The sequence below is a fragment of the Mobula birostris genome, chromosome X (assembly GCF_030028105.1).
Source record: "Mobula birostris isolate sMobBir1 chromosome X, sMobBir1.hap1, whole genome shotgun sequence".
NCBI lineage: Eukaryota > Metazoa > Chordata > Chondrichthyes > Myliobatiformes > Myliobatidae > Mobula > Mobula birostris.
The window spans coordinates 44,035,159-44,053,103 of record NC_092402.1 but is presented as its reverse complement, the minus strand read 5'-3'; the positions used below and the strand labels follow the sequence as shown (position 1 = coordinate 44,053,103).

The 17,945-nt window shown below is 42.9% G+C and overlaps 2 protein-coding genes across 3 annotated transcripts in view; one reads left to right on the top strand and one right to left on the bottom strand.

Moving 5' to 3' along the window:
- Positions 1–9,095, top strand: part of LOC140191785 (thyroid hormone receptor alpha) — a 534,600-nt gene extending 525,505 nt beyond the window's left edge. The window contains exon 19 of the mRNA XM_072249536.1: positions 9,011–9,095. The gene's annotated coding sequence lies outside the window, so the exon portion shown is untranslated. The remainder of the gene's footprint in view (positions 1–9,010) is intronic.
- Positions 1–17,378, bottom strand: part of nr1d1 (nuclear receptor subfamily 1, group d, member 1) — a 31,226-nt gene extending 13,848 nt beyond the window's left edge. Inside the window, exons 1-5 of one of the 2 annotated variants that reach the window (XM_072249515.1) lie at positions 16,897–17,378; positions 12,600–12,696; positions 6,255–6,539; positions 3,802–3,890; positions 1,328–1,472 (exon numbers count right to left, since the gene is read on the bottom strand). In XM_072249515.1, coding sequence (XP_072105616.1) covers positions 1,328–1,472; positions 3,802–3,890; positions 6,255–6,539; positions 12,600–12,615 — 535 coding nt within the window. In that variant the 5' untranslated portion in view covers positions 12,616–12,696; positions 16,897–17,378. The remainder of the gene's footprint in view (positions 1–1,327; positions 1,473–3,801; positions 3,891–6,254; positions 6,540–12,599; positions 12,697–16,896) is intronic. The other variant, XM_072249514.1, reaches the window with a different exon arrangement.
- Between the last annotated feature and the right edge of the window lie 567 nt (positions 17,379–17,945).

Here is a 17,945-nt window from a genome sequence, read left to right as displayed (position 1 = left end):
AGTATTGTGAACAGTTTTGGGCTCCTCATCATTTGCGCTGGCATTGAAGAGGGTTCAGAGGAGTTCACAAGGATGATTCTGGGTTATCATATGAGGAAGTTTAATAGCTCTGGGTCTGTACTCACTGGAATTTAGAAGAATAAGGAGTTCTCATGGAAACCTTTCGAATGTTGAAAGGCCTAGACAGAGTAGATGTGGAAAGAAGGTTTCCCATGGTGAAGGAGTCTAGGCTAAGAAGGCACAGCCTCAGGATAGAGGGGCATCCATTTAAAGTAGATGCAGAGCAACTTCTTTAGCCAGAGGGTGGTGAATTTGTAGAATTTATTACTACAGGCAGCTGTGGAGGCCAAGACACTGGGTGTACTTAAGGCCGAGCTTGATCAGTTCTTGATTGGACATGTCAAAGATTACAAAGAGAAGGCCGGGGAGTGGGGCTGTGGAGATTTAAAAAAAAAAGGATCAGCCTTGATTGAATGCCAGCTAGTGGCGTAGTGGCATCAGCGCTGGACTTCGGAGCAAAGGCGCCCGAGTTCGAATCCAGCTGGCTCCCTTGCACGCTTTCCATCCTTGCTTTGTTGAGTGTCGAGCTAGCAACTCAGCCTTGTAAAAATAAGAAAGCTTGCTAAAAAAAAATGCCATTGTGACGGTGTCCTGATGACTCCACTCCGAGTTAAGGGCTTTTTTCTTCTTGATTGAATGGCAGAGCAGACTCAATGGGCCAAATGGCCTAATTCTGCTCCTATGTTTTACGGTCTAATAAAATAAAAATAACTAAAAGATAAAAACCATCTCTTATTCAAGAAAGGACCTTTCATAAAATCCAGTGTGCTTTACTGACAATTAAGTTCTCTTTGTGTCTTAGTCACCGTAGTTTGGTGAGCAAAAATTGTAACTTGACCACAGCAAGATGTAGACGCATCAAGCAGGAGTGAATCAATTGTTGGATGGATATAAATGCTGATATACTGATGTTCCTCAAATGGTGCTACTGGATCATTCTCATGTGGGACAAAATAAGACCAGCACTATCCACCTCCTCTGAAAGACAGCAAGCCTGGCAAAGCAGTCCTTCAGGAAAGGGTCAGCTTTGGCTCCTGCGGCAAGGATTGAACCAACAGCATTCTGGTTCAGGCAAAGATCACCGCCACTAGGCTATGGTTGACAAGGTGAGATTTCCATCCATACTGCCATGAAGAGCTCAAGCAAGCAAGGTTTTGAATGGTATTGATATTTTCACTGCTTTGCCTTTGTACTCCAGAAAGTAAAACACAAAAGATTCAAACAGGAAACCGTATTTATTTATTGGAATAGTAATTGGAAAGCTCACCATCCCTGGACATGCCAACTGCAAGGCACTTCTTAAAGCGGCATTGCTGGCAGCGATTCCTGTTGATTCGCATGATGGTGCAATTCTCATTCTTGAGACACTTCTTATACTGGATGTTCTGCTGAATGCTTCTCCGGAAGAAGCCCTAGAAGCCAGAAAGAACACAGACTGAGCATTACCAGCACTTTTGCTTTTAAGGATCAACTTCACTCAAGGGTCAACTTTATTTGCTGGTTACATGTACATGTATTAGGAATTTGCTGTGTTGTGTTGGCATGACATGCAACCAAAACAAAATGACAACGTTCAACACTCATAAACACAAGGGATTTTGCAGGTGTTGGAAATCCAGAGTAACGCACACAAAATGCTGGAGGAACTCAGCAGGTCAGGCAGTAACATCTATGGAAAGGAATAAACAGTTAGCATTGCAGGCTGAAACCCTTCATCAGGACTCATCAACAAGAGTAAAAAATTATATTTTAAAAAAAGAGGTTAGAGGTTGAATTAAGGATATTGAATAAAATGTGCATAAATACCAGCATTGTTTACAATGTAAGCACCATTGTAAAAAGTGGTCTAAAATATTTACATAGCAGTGACTGAGGTAAAAGATGGAGGAGTGGGGCCAGAAGCTATGGTACTGTACAAAAGTCTTAGGCACATATATAGCTAGTGTGCACAAGGCCTTTGCACAGTACTGTAGTAATTTTATGCATTGTACTGTACTGCTGCAAAAAAAATTTAATGACGTATGTGAGTGATGATAAACCTGATTCTGATATGGGTCTCGATTGTGGACTGAGAGTGGGAAGGGGGCAGGGAGAGGGGAATCATGGTTGGGAAAAGGGGAAGGGAGAGGGGAGAGAGTGGGATGCACCAGGGAGACATTCTGTAATGATCAATAAACCAATTTTTTGGAATCAAATTACCTTGCCTGGTGTTTCAGGGCTGCGTGTGTCATCCCCCAACCCCGGCACCCCTTCTCTGCCACCTGACCCAGACCCCTTCCACAGCACTCCACCTTCGCCACTCCCAATATCCTTTGCTCCAGCCAGATTTACAAACTCGCTCTCCGCATTGGCAAAAGTGCAAAAGTCTTCAGCACCCTAGTTTTCTATGTGCCTAAGACTTTTGCACAGTACTGTAACTAGAATGGTTGATCAGATCAACTGCCTGGGGGAAGAAACTCCTAAGATGGCGTGAAGTTTTTTTGTTTTAATAACCCTATAGCACTTTCCAGAAGGGAGCTTATGGAAAAGGCTGTTTGCAGGGTAGATAGTGTCCGCAATGATTTTTCCTGCCACTTTTTTTCTGTTTTGGACACATACTCTACAAGTCTAGGATTCCAAACTACTTTCTTTCTGTTTCCTTTAATGGGTTCCATTTGAATAAATAAATTGACTAATATTCTACTCACTTAGAACTGACAGTGCACATGAGCATGTAAACATGAACATGGGGTTGGTTGCACGATACGTTTCCGCCAGTTTGTGTTTGAATATATACTGTAGACACATTAAGTCCCCCTTCCACATCCAGTCAGCCAAAACCCCAATTGAGCAATAGTTCATTGGATTGCAAATAAGGACATAGTCTTGGTCTCAGAAACCATGGCACTGATAACACCGTCCGCCCCCAGTGGAGGTTAGATAAATCAGGAATAAGTAGGAAACTCATCTGGCTCGGTTGCATTTCACATGGTAGATGTGCAATTAGAGACAGTCAGAGAGCACCACACAGAGCACAGGAGTCACTCAGCCTTTGCAATCCTGCTGGATCACAACTCAGCCTATGTACACTTGTGCTTAATTAATGCTTTCTTGTGGTTGCTGCTTATGTGCCTGTGATGCTGTTGCAAGTAAGTTTTTCCATCACACTTGTGTGTATGGCAACATGGATGACTTTGAATTCCTCCTGCCCTATAACATCCAAGGTATCTGAAGTTCTCTAAGTCTGGTTTTCTGTGAAGGCGTTAAGCTCTGGTATTTCATTCCCCTAAACCTCTCTGTCTCTCACCCTCTCTTCACAATGTCTCTCAATGTTTTCAACATTCTCAGCTTCATATTTCTAAATGGGCCATGAACCTATGAATGCCACCTCATGTTTTGCTAGATTTTTTATATTTCATATTGTAACTTTTTTTATGTTCTGTACTGTACTACTGCTGCAAAACAACAAATTTCACAAATTATGTCAGTGATTGTAAACCTGATTTTCATTCTGACGACATGCCTTAAAACCTCTTTTTGGCCAAGCTTTCAGTTAGCTGTACAGTATTTCCTTATTAGGTTGAGTGTCGATTTTCTGTTTAGGAACGCTACTTTGGAGAGCTCTGGGTCACTTTTGCTATGTTAAAGATGCTACATAAATAGTTGCTGCTGTTGTTATTGTGTGTGTGCATATCCCAAGAGACACGCCTGTACAAATGCACGCATTCACGTTAACTGTAGATGCAAATGGCAGTAACTAACCTTACAACCTTCACAGGCGTGAACTCCATAGTGAAACCCAGAGGCTACATCCCCACACACTTTACACAGCAGAATCATTCCACTGATCTCTGGAGGAAAGAGAAACAAAGGAAATTGATTAACAGGAACTTCAAAAGTGACCACAGCATTCTACACAATGATCTTCTGAGAACTACAAATGGTTGGTACTATTGATGCTGTCTTTCAGGCAAAGCCAACTGATGATAAAGACTGTAGTAAAGATGGGGCAGATCCTTGAATTCCTGCGCTGAGTGTGCATGTGCACTTCATACATTGGTTTGGAAACTTGATTCCAATAAAGTCACTGCAGGATACTATGCAGCTACTGCTATCCTAGCACATACAGCCAGGAATTGCCACCCCATACAAATATTTTTGCATTATTCAAGATTCAAGATTCAAAAAAACTTTAACCATACATCAGCTCTGCAGGGCAAAATGAGACAGCGTTTCTCAGGAGCAGTGCAATCATAACATAACAAACGCAACACTAAATAATAGACATAACAATAAAAAGTAAAACACAACAGCCACATGTCAGTTAAAATCAAGTTATAAGTGTCCAGTGCAAGTTAAAAGTGTCCAGTGCAGAGTCAGGTAGAGCAGCTATTTAGCAGTCTGACTGCCTGTGGGAGGAAGCTGTTAGTAGCCTTGTGGTTTTAGTTTTGATGCTCCTGTAACGTTTGCCTGATGGCAGAAGAACAAACAGTTCATGGAGAGGGTGTGAGGGGTCTTTAATGATGTACCGTGTCTTCTGGAGGCATTGACTCTGAAAGAGGTCTTGGACAGAAGGTAGGGAGACCCCAATAACCTTCTCTGCTCCCCTAACCACCCTCTGCAAGGCTTTTTATCGACAGCACTGCAGCTGGAGTACCAGGTTGTGATGCAAAAGGTCAGCACGCCTCTGCAGAATGTAGTTAAGATGTTAGTGGGGAGTGATGCTTGTTTAAGCTTCCTCAGAAAGTGCAATCTCTGCTGGGCCCGTTTCACAATCCCAGTGGTGTTCCTATATTTATGTATGTTGTGTTAATAATGAAATACTGAGCCAGGTAGCACAGTAGCGTAATGGCTAGCACAACACTTTATAGGGGCAATGATTGGGGTTCAATTCCCACCACTGTCTGCAAGATGTTTGTACGTTTTCCCCCTGACCGCGTGGGCTTCCTCTGGGTGCTCCGGTTTCCTCCCACGTTCTAAAGGCGTACGAGTTAGTCAGGGTCAGTGAGCTGTAGGCATGCTGTGATGGCAATGGAAACAAAGCAACACTTGCAGGCTGTCCCCAGCCCATTCTCAGACAGTATTAGTCATTGGTGCAAACGACACATCTCACTGTATACTTTGATGTACACAAGAAATAAAGCTAATTTTAATCATCCCTCTTGTAATGTTAGCAAATTTCCCTAATGCTAGCAGATAATTTTCCAAATTACCCAAGTAGGAAACTATCACCTTCATTGTTTCACAGCTGGAGAAGAGCTCCAGAACGATATGAATCTCTCTGGATGGCTCTCGTTAAGTTAAAGGAGGAAGGGAATTCCGTGTCCCACACCCGGACTATCCTGTCCTGCAGACAGTATCTATCCAATAAGCTATTTTCTGATCCAAAATATACATGAAGAAATTTGGAAACTATTGATCTCCGAAACAAGAGGCATGGGACGACCCATGGAGGTGGTGCTCACCATTCAAACTGAAGCAGTCCTGGGCTTCTGTGTATGCACTGTGAAACACAGAACAGAGTTTGCTGACATACTTAGGGAACAAACATGCCAGTTTTCCCTATTGCTGGATTCCATATGCAGCCCAATCTGAAGGCACACCCCACAGGCCAAGGAAATCACTTGCACTAATCAGGTCTGGTGCAGGAACTGAAACCCTAGTGACTGCAACAGAGTTTGTAAGGCACACATTTAGAAGGAAAAGGGGAGGGTTATGGTTTAAAGATTAGTTTGTTTTATTTATTTGTTTTATTTTAAAGTACTTCTAAATGCTTTTAGTAAAATTATAAATCTGACTTGGAGGTAGTAATTCTGAGAGGGACACCTGGTCAGTGCTATCTGACCATCTGTTTGCAAATAAGGAAATCAGTTATTCAGTTCCTCCCTATGATGAATTAAGTTTATTCTTTGCAACTTGAATGTTAGGCTTTCATTCACATAATGCATTGTGTTAGAACTTTACAAGTCTGGGAAGAGACAGGATAAATTAATGCAGAAGGAAATTAAAGCACAGCCAAAGAGTTATTTTTAGGAAGGGTTGAAGAATGGAGTAGAAATGGCAGCATTGGAAGAGTATCAACATGAAGAGCACAATGAATAAGGTGACTGGTTTCCAAACAAAATATTAATTCCTAAATACTGCCTACCCTTAGTGACAGTGAGTTTTTACTGAGGGAACAAGAGGCCATTTCTATGAAATTCTGAATTACTCACTAGTGATCCCGGAGTTGATTTTGGTGGTGGAGATGGTGTTGCCATCATCAGTAGAAAGCTTCAGGTTGTTGAAGGATCCAGTGCTTGAACAATCATCCCCAGATCCTGAAGAGCTGCTTCGGTAGTGTTTGCTGTCCTGGGAGCTGGAGCTGGAGCCATTTGGAGAAGGAGGCAATGGGGAACATGACTGGGACACCGACTGGAAACTACTGTTGGAGTTGTCACTGTAGAGCAGGACCGGGCTAGAAGAGGAACTGTTTGGCCCAATATAGGTGATCACACCACCTGTAATGTGAGCACAGCAAGGGAAGAATTTACGAGAGAGTTTACAGTTACTGTAAAACATCTTCCCCATGTTACTTCCCACCTCTCTTGGAGGCTTTGATAATCAGAAAACATCATCCTCCATTTTAAAATTATTTCACTTTTTATCTTCTCCCTGTGACCTTTAGGTCAATAGTACAAGAAAAAGCAACATACGTTTTCAGACCTTACTTATTCCAATCAGAACATAACGTGTTATAATTTCCAATTACATTTACAAGAGGAACAAATATTACATTAGGTTCAATGGTTCAATTTAATATCAGAGCAATGTAGGCAATATAGATCCTGAAATTCTTATTCTTCACAGACATCCACAAAAACAGAAGAGTGCTCCAAAGTATAAGTGACAGTAAAAACGTTTGAACCCCAAAGTCTCCCCCGCTCCCACATACAAGCAGCAGCAAAGCAATGGCCCTCCTCCACTTACCTAGGAAAAAAAAGAGCATCAGGACCCTCCACCCACCAAGCAGGCAATAGCAAAGCCCCCAAGAAAAACCGTGATCTGCAGTACAACAAAAACTAATTGTTCACCCGAAAATTCGACATACCACTGGCTCGCTCTCCTTGATAAAGGGACAGAGAGGTGTCACTCAGCGAGAGGGGAAACATAAGCAGAACAACTCGCTGATTTAGTGTTAAAGTCTGAGCCGTTGCTTTCGCGTCTCACCACCACCCCCGCCCCCCCAAATTCTCCAACTCAAGAATTGGCAACAAATTCTTCCCCCCCACAGAGGCAGAGACAGAGAGACTCGCCAGCTATAGAGCCTCCAACAGCTGATCCACTGCTCCCGATGTTCCGTTTTCTCCCACAATGCTTCTGTCAGTGGCATTGACCTAGAATCAGCCCATCCACAGGGCCGCAGAGCCTTGGAACCCCAAAGGCGCGCTTGTCTTCTAGGCCATGTCCTTGGGATTGAGCAGGTCCCACCACCGCAAGGTGATGCAGGTATCAAGTGATGTTTTGATAAATAAATATCAAATTCAACCAATTTTATTGGAGGAACACAGTGTACAAGCCTGCCCCTCCACTTTCCTTTTCAGTCCCTTTAAAAATAATCAAAGCTTGACTTACAGGTGACTTTTACAGAAGGGACTTGGTGTGGGGGAGAAATCTACAGTGTTGTTTCTTTGGCTCTCTAGTCTACTACCAGAAGACACAGGAGCAGAATTAGGCCATTCAGCCCATTAAGTCTCCCTGGCATTCCATCAGGGCTGATTTATTATCCCTCTCAACCCCATTTTACTGCCTTCTCCCAGTAACCATTAATGTCCTTACTAATCAAGAACTTATTAACCTCTGCTTTAAAAAAATACCTAATGACTTGGCTACATTTCGGGAAACAGCTTCCACCAGATTTTATGTTCTGGCCATCAACTGAGGGAAGTATCAGGTTTATGACAGCCCTGGTGAGTGAACTGTTTTACAACTTCCTCTAAAGGCTCAAATTTAATGCCCCTACAGATTGGATCGTAAGAATCCACAAGCCTGAACTGGCTATTCAAATGTAATGTCATTAAAATTCCCTAGTTCCCAGGGTGTATGCGAATCCAGGAGTCTGATGGGGGAAGCAGCTACCTGACATTACAGTGTAAGAGGAATGAACAATCTTTAATCACCTGGTATCTGATCTTCAGGTAACATAAAACGTAAAAGATGCATTTCCATGAAAACCAAATAGGCATCACTTGTAGAATTAAAGGTCACCCTCCCATCCCAAGCAGAGCCAGGAAAAGAGAGAGAAAATAAATTTTGGTGACAAAAAATCCACAAAGGAGATTCTGCAGATGCTGGAAATCCAGAGTAACACACATGTTGGAGGGGTCCAGATGAAGGGTCTCGGCCCAAAACATCGACTCTTTATTCCTCACCATAGATGTTGCCTGACCTGCTGAGCTCCTCCAGCACTTTGTGTGTGTAAATATACAAATCTACAATAGTACACTTCCTCTTTGAAAGGATGCCAGGAACACCGAATCTCACTACAGGAATGTAGACACGGAACAAGATGTTCAAGTACACTCCCCCAATTGTATAGTGGCAATCAAATTGCTTAGGTCATCAGATTTACTCATTCCTCCTTAGTCAATTTACATTAAAAGTATTTAAATAGTGTCAAATTGTTCTTAAAAATATTTGCTTTATGTAAAACATTCAATTGCTATAGGTCATTCCAAAATGCTTCAAAGCCAAAATACTTCTTGAACTATAATTGTTGTTGTAACAATGCAACCAACACATACTTATACAACAAACCAATCAGCCCACTGAGTTCACATTGGCTCCCAGCACAGCAATCCCATTGGCCCCATTTGTCCTCCTCTTATTTCCCTATACCCCTACAAATTGTTATTATTTCTCTCTGCGCCTTGTGGCGCATCGGGCAGCAACCTTGCTGTTTCTTTAGCATTTTTGTCTGTTTTTTTGCTAGCTCGACACTCAACCCAGCACGGATGGAAAGCCTGCAAGGAGCCAGCGGGATTTGAACCCAAGACCACTCGCCTTGAAGTCCGGTGCTGAAGCCACTACACCACCGTCGACTGTAGACAAATGGCAAAAGACTGAAAATGGAGTCGATGAGCTTTTAAGGTCCCATTAACAATATAATAACCAGATGGTCCGTTGTACTGATATTAAAGGAGAGATATATATTGTCCACAACACTACATAACTCTTCTGCACCTCCTCAAAAAGGCATTGTTGTGTCCCTTAGATCCACCTGACAAGATGGTTAAAGCTTTTAGCTAAGAACTCGTCCCAGTGAGGGCAGCTCTGTCACATGCTGCAACACTAACACATCAACCTGGGAATCAGTGGACTTGTTAAAATGGAACTTAAACCCATCCCTTTCTGATTCCGCAGCAGGGATACCACAAGCTGAAATGCCATTGGAATACTGGTTATGATCATCTGAGCTGCACATTTCACTGTTAATGTCCTGCCTGAATTGTAAAACAACGCAGCGTCAACTCAAATGAGCTGCAGATACCAGAAGCATGAAAAACAAAAACAGGAAAGGCTGCCGTTAGTCACCAGGTCAAAGGAGCATCTGTGGAGAACCAGAAGTCAAGCAGCTGACTTTTTAAAAACTGATCAACTTGTTTGTCTGTATTTGCTGCCTGACCTGCCTACTGTTCTAAACTGCTCTGTTGATGCCAGTGGGTTTTTTTAGTGCCCCCTCCATGTGCTTTTGTGGAATTTTGCCAAGTTTGGGTTCCAATTGCATCATTTCAGCCTGAATCAGAACTTTATACGTCAGACACCCTGTGGCTCAGCTGGAATTTTATTGTGTTTGGCTGTGCCAAGGCTGGAATTACATGTTTACGGTTTCATCTTTGGGACCGCTGCCAACTGCTTGAGGCCCACGACACAAAACAAAAAGTGCAGTAAAACTTTGTGGGACTCATCATAAACCTGGATTTGGTTGCTGACTTGCACACTCGAGATTTGTGAACTTTCAGCCTATTGGCCTATTGTTACTCTCCAATGAAAGTGTTAATGTAGGGGGACTGTTTGATGGCTCTGGGCCTGTACTAGCTGGAGTTTGGAAGAATGGAGTGGGGGGGGATCTCATTGAAACCTATCAAATATTAAAAGGCCTAAAATGAGTGGATGTGGAGAGGATGTTTCCTATAGTGGGAGAATCTAGGACCAGGGGACACAGCCTCAGAATAGAAGGACATCCCTTTAGAACAGAGTAGAGGAGTAATTTATTCAGCCAGGGTGGCAAATCTGCGGAATTCATTGGCACAGATAGCTGTGGAGGTTATGGGGAGAAGAAAGAAGAATAGGGTTAAGAGGGATAATAAATCAGCCAGAATGGAATGGGTAAGCAGACTTGATGGGCTGAATAGCCTAATCCTGCTCCTATGTCTTAATGATATTATGGACTCAAATATAGCAAAGATCCTCTGGCCCAACATTACTGAACCAGAGATGTCTGTTCCTACTCCCCACATGCTGAAGTCTGCAGTCTCATTTCACCTTTAAGTGGGTCAAATAACTTGGACCATCCTGCACAAACCTAGCCACTGTCTCAGTATAGTAACACCATGACCACAAAGGACTTTGATTTTTTTTTTCATTCTAATTGTGTAAACATTGGGTATAAAATTTGTTTAATTTGTCTTTCTTGTGACTTCTGCTTACCTGATGGTATGTGCCTGTGACGTTGCTACAAGTGCATTTTTTCATTGTGCCTGTGCAAAAATGAACCCGTATAGATAAAGGTAAATTCAACTTTGACTTTCCAGTATGATTATTCAGATAATTGGCCATCAACCCATAAAATCTACCCTGCATCTGTGCCCACCTCCTTACAGGAGTCTGTAGGAGTTTGTATGTTCTCCCTGTGACCACGTGGGTTTCCTCCGGGTGTTCCGATTTCCTCCCACATTCTAAAGGTTAGAATCAGTAAGTTGCGGGCATGCAATATTGGTGCCAGAAGCGTGGTGACACTTACAGGCTGCCCCCAGCACATCCTCACGGATTTATTTGACACAAACAATGCATTTCACTGTATATTTTACCAAGTATTGAAAGGCCTAGATAGAGTGGATGTGGAGAGGTCTTCCCAGTGGTGGGAGAGTCTAGGACCAGAAGGTGCCGCCACCAAATATAAGGGCATCCCTTTCAAACAGGGATGAGGAGGAATTTCTTTAGCCAGAAGGTGAAGAATCTGTGGAATTCATTGCCACAGGTAGCTGTGGAGATCAAGCCACTGGGTATATTTAAAGTGGAGGTTGATAGGTTCTTGATTCGTCAAGGTGTTAAAGGTTACAGGGAGAAGGCAGGAGCGATGAGGGAGATAATAAATCAGCCACAAGAAAATGGTGGAGTAGATTTGATGGGCCAAATGGCCTAAATCTGCTCCCATGTCTTATGGTCATCGGGCTGGAAGTGTGACATCTGTGCAGTCTCTTCCCCTACCTTGGGGAAATCAAGAACTTGAGGACAAAGTTTAAGGTGAGAGGGGAAGGATTTAATAGGAACCTGAGGGACATTTTAATTCCTTTACACTGAGGTGGTACATATATGGAATGAACTGCCAGAGAAAGATACAAGAATCAACTTTTAAAAGACTTGTAAAGGTAGATGGATAGGAAAGGTTTTGAAGGATATGGGCCAAATACAGACAAATGAGGCTAGCTTGGATGGGCGCTTGGTCAACTTGGACCAGATGGGCCAAAGGTCGTGTTTCTGTGCTGAATGATCCAACAAGAAATTTTAATCTTACCTCTGTTGCAATCAAACCCAGACTAGCTGAATCCAAATCTTTTCTTGTAATAAAATGCTAAGAACTCTGGACTGTAACAATCTTGTCCCTACTAAATTCATACAAAATGCAATTATATTGATTAGTCAACAACACTCAAAGGTCAAAAACTCCTTTTCAAAACTGATACAGCACTAAGAAGCAATAAAAATTACTATTATTATTTTACCCATTTTGATCGTCAACACTAGACTGGACTCTGGGGCTAAATAGTCTCTTGTACCTTTCCTACATGTGAGCTTAAGCACAAATTTCAGATGCAGATTTGCATTTATTTATTACATGTACATCGAAAAATGGCGCGTGATGAGAAGAGAGATCATCAAAACAGCACTTCATTGGACCCCTGAAGGGTGGAAGAAACACGGGAGACCAAGGACAACTTGGTGCCATACCGTCGAGGCAGAAGTAAGGATCCCGAACCACACCTGGAGCATAATAGAGAAAATGGTCAAGGACAGACAGAGATGGAGGACCTTAATGGGAAGCAAGTACATCATGTGTGACATTTGTGTTAACAACCAACACACCCAAGGAAGTGCAGTGGGCAGCCCACAAGTGTCACCACACATACTGGCGCCAACATATTATGCCCACAATGCTCAGCAGAACAACATAGAACACAACAAGCAGAAAAACAACAGCAAAGCCAGCCCTGTTCCTCCCTTGCACCCACCCACGCACACACACAGTCCTCCAGCCCTAGAACAGGCTATCTCCAACCTCCAGCCTCCTGTGAACTCACAAAATCGTAGACTCATGGCTCCAGCTGTCAGGCCTCGACTTCCAATTGGCCTTCGGACTTTGATCTTCGGATTCGGTTAAAGTAAACAAACAACCTACTGGTGGAATTTAACAGGTTGAGCAGCATTTCTGACAAAAAGGAAATTGTCGACGTTTTGACTGAAGACCCTGCAATATTCCTGATGCAGGGCTTGGACCCAAACCACCAACAATTCAGTTCCCCCCCCCCCGCCAATCTTCAATCTGCTGAATTCCTCCAGCCGGGTACTAAATTGCTCCAGATCCCAGCACCTGCAATCTTGTGACTCTAAAGCCAAAAAGTCAACCCCAATTCATTCTGTGATCTACACACACACACACTTGACAGCACACGTCTGTGGACATGAGTGGGTGAGAGTGTGGCGGAAGTGTATCAGCCTCTCGGAGAATCACTGTTTCTTTATTTCCCATCTCATCTATGCCATACTTCACTTGACAAGTAACTATTTCATAACAGAGGGTTAATGGTAGATGCTATATTCCTTAACCACTGGTGGTATCTCTCATCTTCAATAGCACAAAACTCAAAGTTACTGGAATATTTGGAAAATATTTGCAAATTGTAAGGAAGGGGTTGGTAGATTTAGTCCACTGAGATTGGGGAAATTTAGAATCAGTAATTTAATTTGCATCCTGACCTAATTTTGCCATCCGTTGTATTGAAAAGGCTTGAATTGGCATAGCATTTTTCACATCCGTTCTAAGAAATCTAAGTAATCTTTACAGTCATTGAAGTACTTTTGGAGTGCACCTTTGCAGTACAGGGAACACAGCAGTTAATTTGCATACAATAAGCTGTCAAAAACAGCTGAGGGTGTGACTAGATAATACCCTAGATCTGTTGAGGATTAAGTATCAGACAGAACTCAAAGGATAATTTAAGAAGCACACACAGAAAGCACTGAAGGAACCCAGCAAGTCAGGCATCATCTATGGAAGGAATAAACAGTTGACATTTCAAGCCAAATCCCTTCATCAGGACTGGCCTGAAACTTCACTGTTTATTCCTTTTCATAGATGTAGCCTGACCCGAGTTCCTCCAGCATTTTGTGTGCGCTGCTCTGGATTTCCAGCATCTGTAGAATCTCTTGTGTTTATGATGTGTGCCCAAAGGTAATGTCCCTGCTTTTTCAAAAAATGTTTTACTCAAGGGCACTTTTGGGTCTTTGGTTTGATACCTCATCCGAAATAAGGTATTTCTAATAGTAGGACATCAGCCAGCTCCATCACAGGCTCAAACCTCCACACCACTGAGAACACCTTCAAAAGGTGGTGCCTCAAAAAGTTAGCATCCATCAGTAAAAACCTTCACCATCCCATGTCCTCTTTTCATTACTACCATCGGAGAGGAGATACAGGAAGCGGCCTGAACACACACCTCCCAATGTTTTAGAAACTGTCTGTTCCCCTCTGCCATTGGATTTCTGAACGGTCCATGAACATTGCCTCACTATTCCTCTTTTGCACTATTTGTTTCTTTTTGAAACTTAACAGTAATTATGTTTTGTACTGTAGTGCAGCTACAAAAACAAATTTCACGACATACGTTAGTAATAATCAACCTGATTCCAGTTTTGTGGTACAATGTTCTGAGGAAACTTGAACCCACAATATTCTGCCCGAGAAGATTACATCAATATTGCATTCCCCGCAATATTATGGATCTCCCTATTACTAATGTTTGTTAAATGAAATGGAAACCTGGACAAAATGTACAAACGGCAGTCGCCAGGATTGAAGTCCCCTGTTTGGAGCAGTTGGAACAGTAAGTTTATTTCATGCCAGTTTCCCTTTCCCCGTCCCAACCAGCAGGGCGCGTTGAAAAGGCAAGCAAACAAGAGGTCGCGAACCAGCGCTCTGCGACACCACTGAATGAAGGTTATTCCTGAGGCTTGGTTATTAATAGACCCAGTGTGGAGGTTGAGTCACGGGCTGATCCACGTGTTGGCCGCAACTCGCGTGTTTTAGCAACGCGGCCGCCCCACCTCCACGGTACACGTGTTGGGGAAATGAAAGGGGGGGGAGAAGGGGAGGTGCTGGGTCACCTCCCATTGACAGATGTTGTTACAGCAATCACGTGTACAGCGACCGCTCTTTGCGCTACAAACTGGCCTGGAAGCCTTGAGCCTGTAGATAGTGCTGCCGGGTTTGAAATTAAGGCAACGTCTCAAAATAAAATGGGGAAGAGAGATCTGTCTCTCCATTGAGGGGCGAAGTGTGAAACACTTGGCCTGGATTTTAAGGAACCACGGGCGCTGCATTGGGACTGTGATCCCTCGCTGTTTGAGGATTGGAGGGGATGAAGGGGAGGTGGTCGGTGTGGCCGCGCATTCCGACGGAGATAGAGCCGTGCCCCAGCTGAGAGCTGGAAATAACACCAGCAAGGAATATTCTCCGCCTCCTGACCTGGATTACTGCCGCATCACAAGCTGTTTCCAGCCTCCCAACAGCAAACACGTCCTTACAGTCCGATTTAACCATCGAGACGCCGAACCCTTCGAAATGAGCGTTGGGTCTCACAAACATGTCCCTGCCGTGCATAAATAAGGTGCAGTGCGGCGTAGTAAGCCATTCGCGGCCCTGCAGAATAACTCCCCCACACCACCAAGCAGCTCAAATTCTTGCATTTAAATGACCTGGAACTCCAACGCTAAATGCAAAACACGAAGTTTTTTTTTCGAATTGCATATTTAAATAACTATTGAATCAAATCGTGTACCTTTTCCCGAACGGCGCCCCCCCCACAAACACCCAGGGATAAAGGGGGAAAAATCTAGATGTTTTTCACAATTAGTTCATGCAAAGATAAATCTTTTGAATGTAGTGTACAAGAGCTAGTGGTTTTTACACATCTGGAGACGAACGTTGGAAGATGCAGCTTTGCTTGTCTTCGGACAATAACCGTAAATAAAATACACACTTTGACCAATGGTATGTAACTAAATGTTATTGATCTGATTGTAATGGGGGTGCGTCCACCGAGTTTTTTTTAAAGATTCAGAATTCTCCTTGACATTCTGCAGAAGAGTATATATTTTTATACACATCCCACAAGTTTAAGACGCGTATTTATTCAAAACTCCAAGATTACAAGCTCAAATGGGAAATTCAGTTTCGGCTATTTTGAATAAATAGATCCAATTAAGAAATGCACTTTGGTTTATTCAAGTAGAATAGAAATGTTGTTTTATTTGGGAAATATTGATGGCCACTCCATTTCACGCGCGTCGTACTAAAGTGGATAGATCACTATCCGCAGAGACAACACTTAAAACGCTGCGTACTTTGTAAAAAAGAAGGGACGGAGAAGAGCTGGGGTTCCTTGTCTGTCGTTGTACGTTACGTCATTACCGGAGGCGGGGGAGGGAGAGCTGGTCGGTCACACTCCGAGTCGGTCGGTACTGACTTGTCCTGGATCTGCACACCACTCTGAGCATAATTGTGTAATTGAATGGGCGGAGGAGGAGGAGGGGCATATACACAAGGTGCACATGGCTAGGGAGCATTGTCCATGTGAGTTTCTGAAAAATAACTCGCACCTTACTCCGACTGTGACCTACTTTATGGGTCTTGGGAAACGATATCAACAAGGGGAAGAAAAACAGGGCTTGCTATGTCAACGTCCCAGTTACACTAACCGAATAGTACAAAGCAAATTATAAACCATACTGCACACTTCAAAATACAAACGTGAAGAAAAATCACACTGTAGTATAACATCCCAGTAGCAGTAACATAGAAACGTCAGTCAAAGGAGCAAGTCTCATTTATTACTGCGAAATTATAAATGTATAAGGAAGTATTTATTAATAGCTGATCTCACAACATAATACTCTCCAGTTATCTCGAAATAGCACAGTCAACTATCCCAGTAGTAATGCTGATATTAAAATTGTAGGCCATCACATTTTGTGACATATATATTGCAGGCACAGATATATGGGAACGTAACCATAGAAACCGCAGTTTAAACTGTGGCAATTTAAAAATATTAATCCTTGAATGCCCAGGTCAGCACCGTTATTCATTTGAATATACATAAACTGGTTGTAGTTGTCAGGGTGTACCGCAAGCGCCGGCTACAAAAACACATACATCTAAATGCGAATACTAAGACTGCTTGAAAACACAATGATTTTCAAGAAGTATTGTCATCCTCTACTCTACAACAAGGAAAGCAGGGGTTAATTATCTCTGACATTCACTTCAAAAGTCGGGCTACATAATTTTATTGTTTTAAATAAAAGTATTTCCTTTACCTGTGTTGTTGGAATCCATAGCCGCCTTTTAGGATATTTGTTTTCCTCACAGTAACTGCTAGTGACTTCGCTTGCACGGTTTTGATATTTTTCCCCTCTGGGTGCGAGATCTAGCGTGTTGGGAAGGAGTTGTTGAGTTCCTATCTTGCGCCAGGAGTTTTTGCTTGTAAGTGCTGTTTTCTTTCCTATCGAAAGATACCGAAATCCTCCTGTAAGGACAACCTCTCAGTCCAGCGGCAATTAAGACAACCTCTCTGGTTGGTTGGCCCTGTCAAATCTGCCCGACGGGCCAGGAAGAGGTTTCCTTCGGGCAACCTCTGCCCAGATTGGCCCTTTTCAAACACACACACAACTCTGCCCTACAACACAGGGAGAGGGACTTGTCCCCTGCAAAGACCCATCCAGCAGCGACAGCCGTGCTGAAATTCAATGTGCACTGCCACAACAGCAACAGAGTTACTCGCAGCGAGAGCACACTGCGGTGGAGCCTGCCGAGCAGCAGATGAGACAAGCCCTCTGATTGGTGGCAGTTATTGTTTCCAATACTTTGATTGAAAGCCAAAGATCAGACAGAGTACAATGTTGTGATTGGCTGCTCTTTAGTTTTCCTCGAATAGTATGTACAGTGGCCTTGGGGTAACTGAAGTGAAGATAAATACCACTTTTATTAGTGTGCTTTTGCAAAATCGTTGTAATATAGTTAATAGCTTTTAACATAGGTTCATTTTAAAATTTGCTTCTGCTTATAAATTGGACATAAACAGCAACTTATGTGATTGTATGAGTATTTTAATGTAATAAAATATTCCGGGACGGGGATATTATGGGAGAAGAATGAAAGTCAAAGAGCTGGGTTTTAAAGGAATCCACGGGAAGGAATATATGAGCATAAGACAATGAAACATTCAGTCCCTCATCCGTTCTCCACTCAACAAGATCACAACTTATTATTAATCTCAACGTATTTGGCATACATTGTGAATACAGGATCACTGTAACCCCAACGGAAAAGCCTACAAAAAGTAGAGGATACAGCCCAGTCCATCACG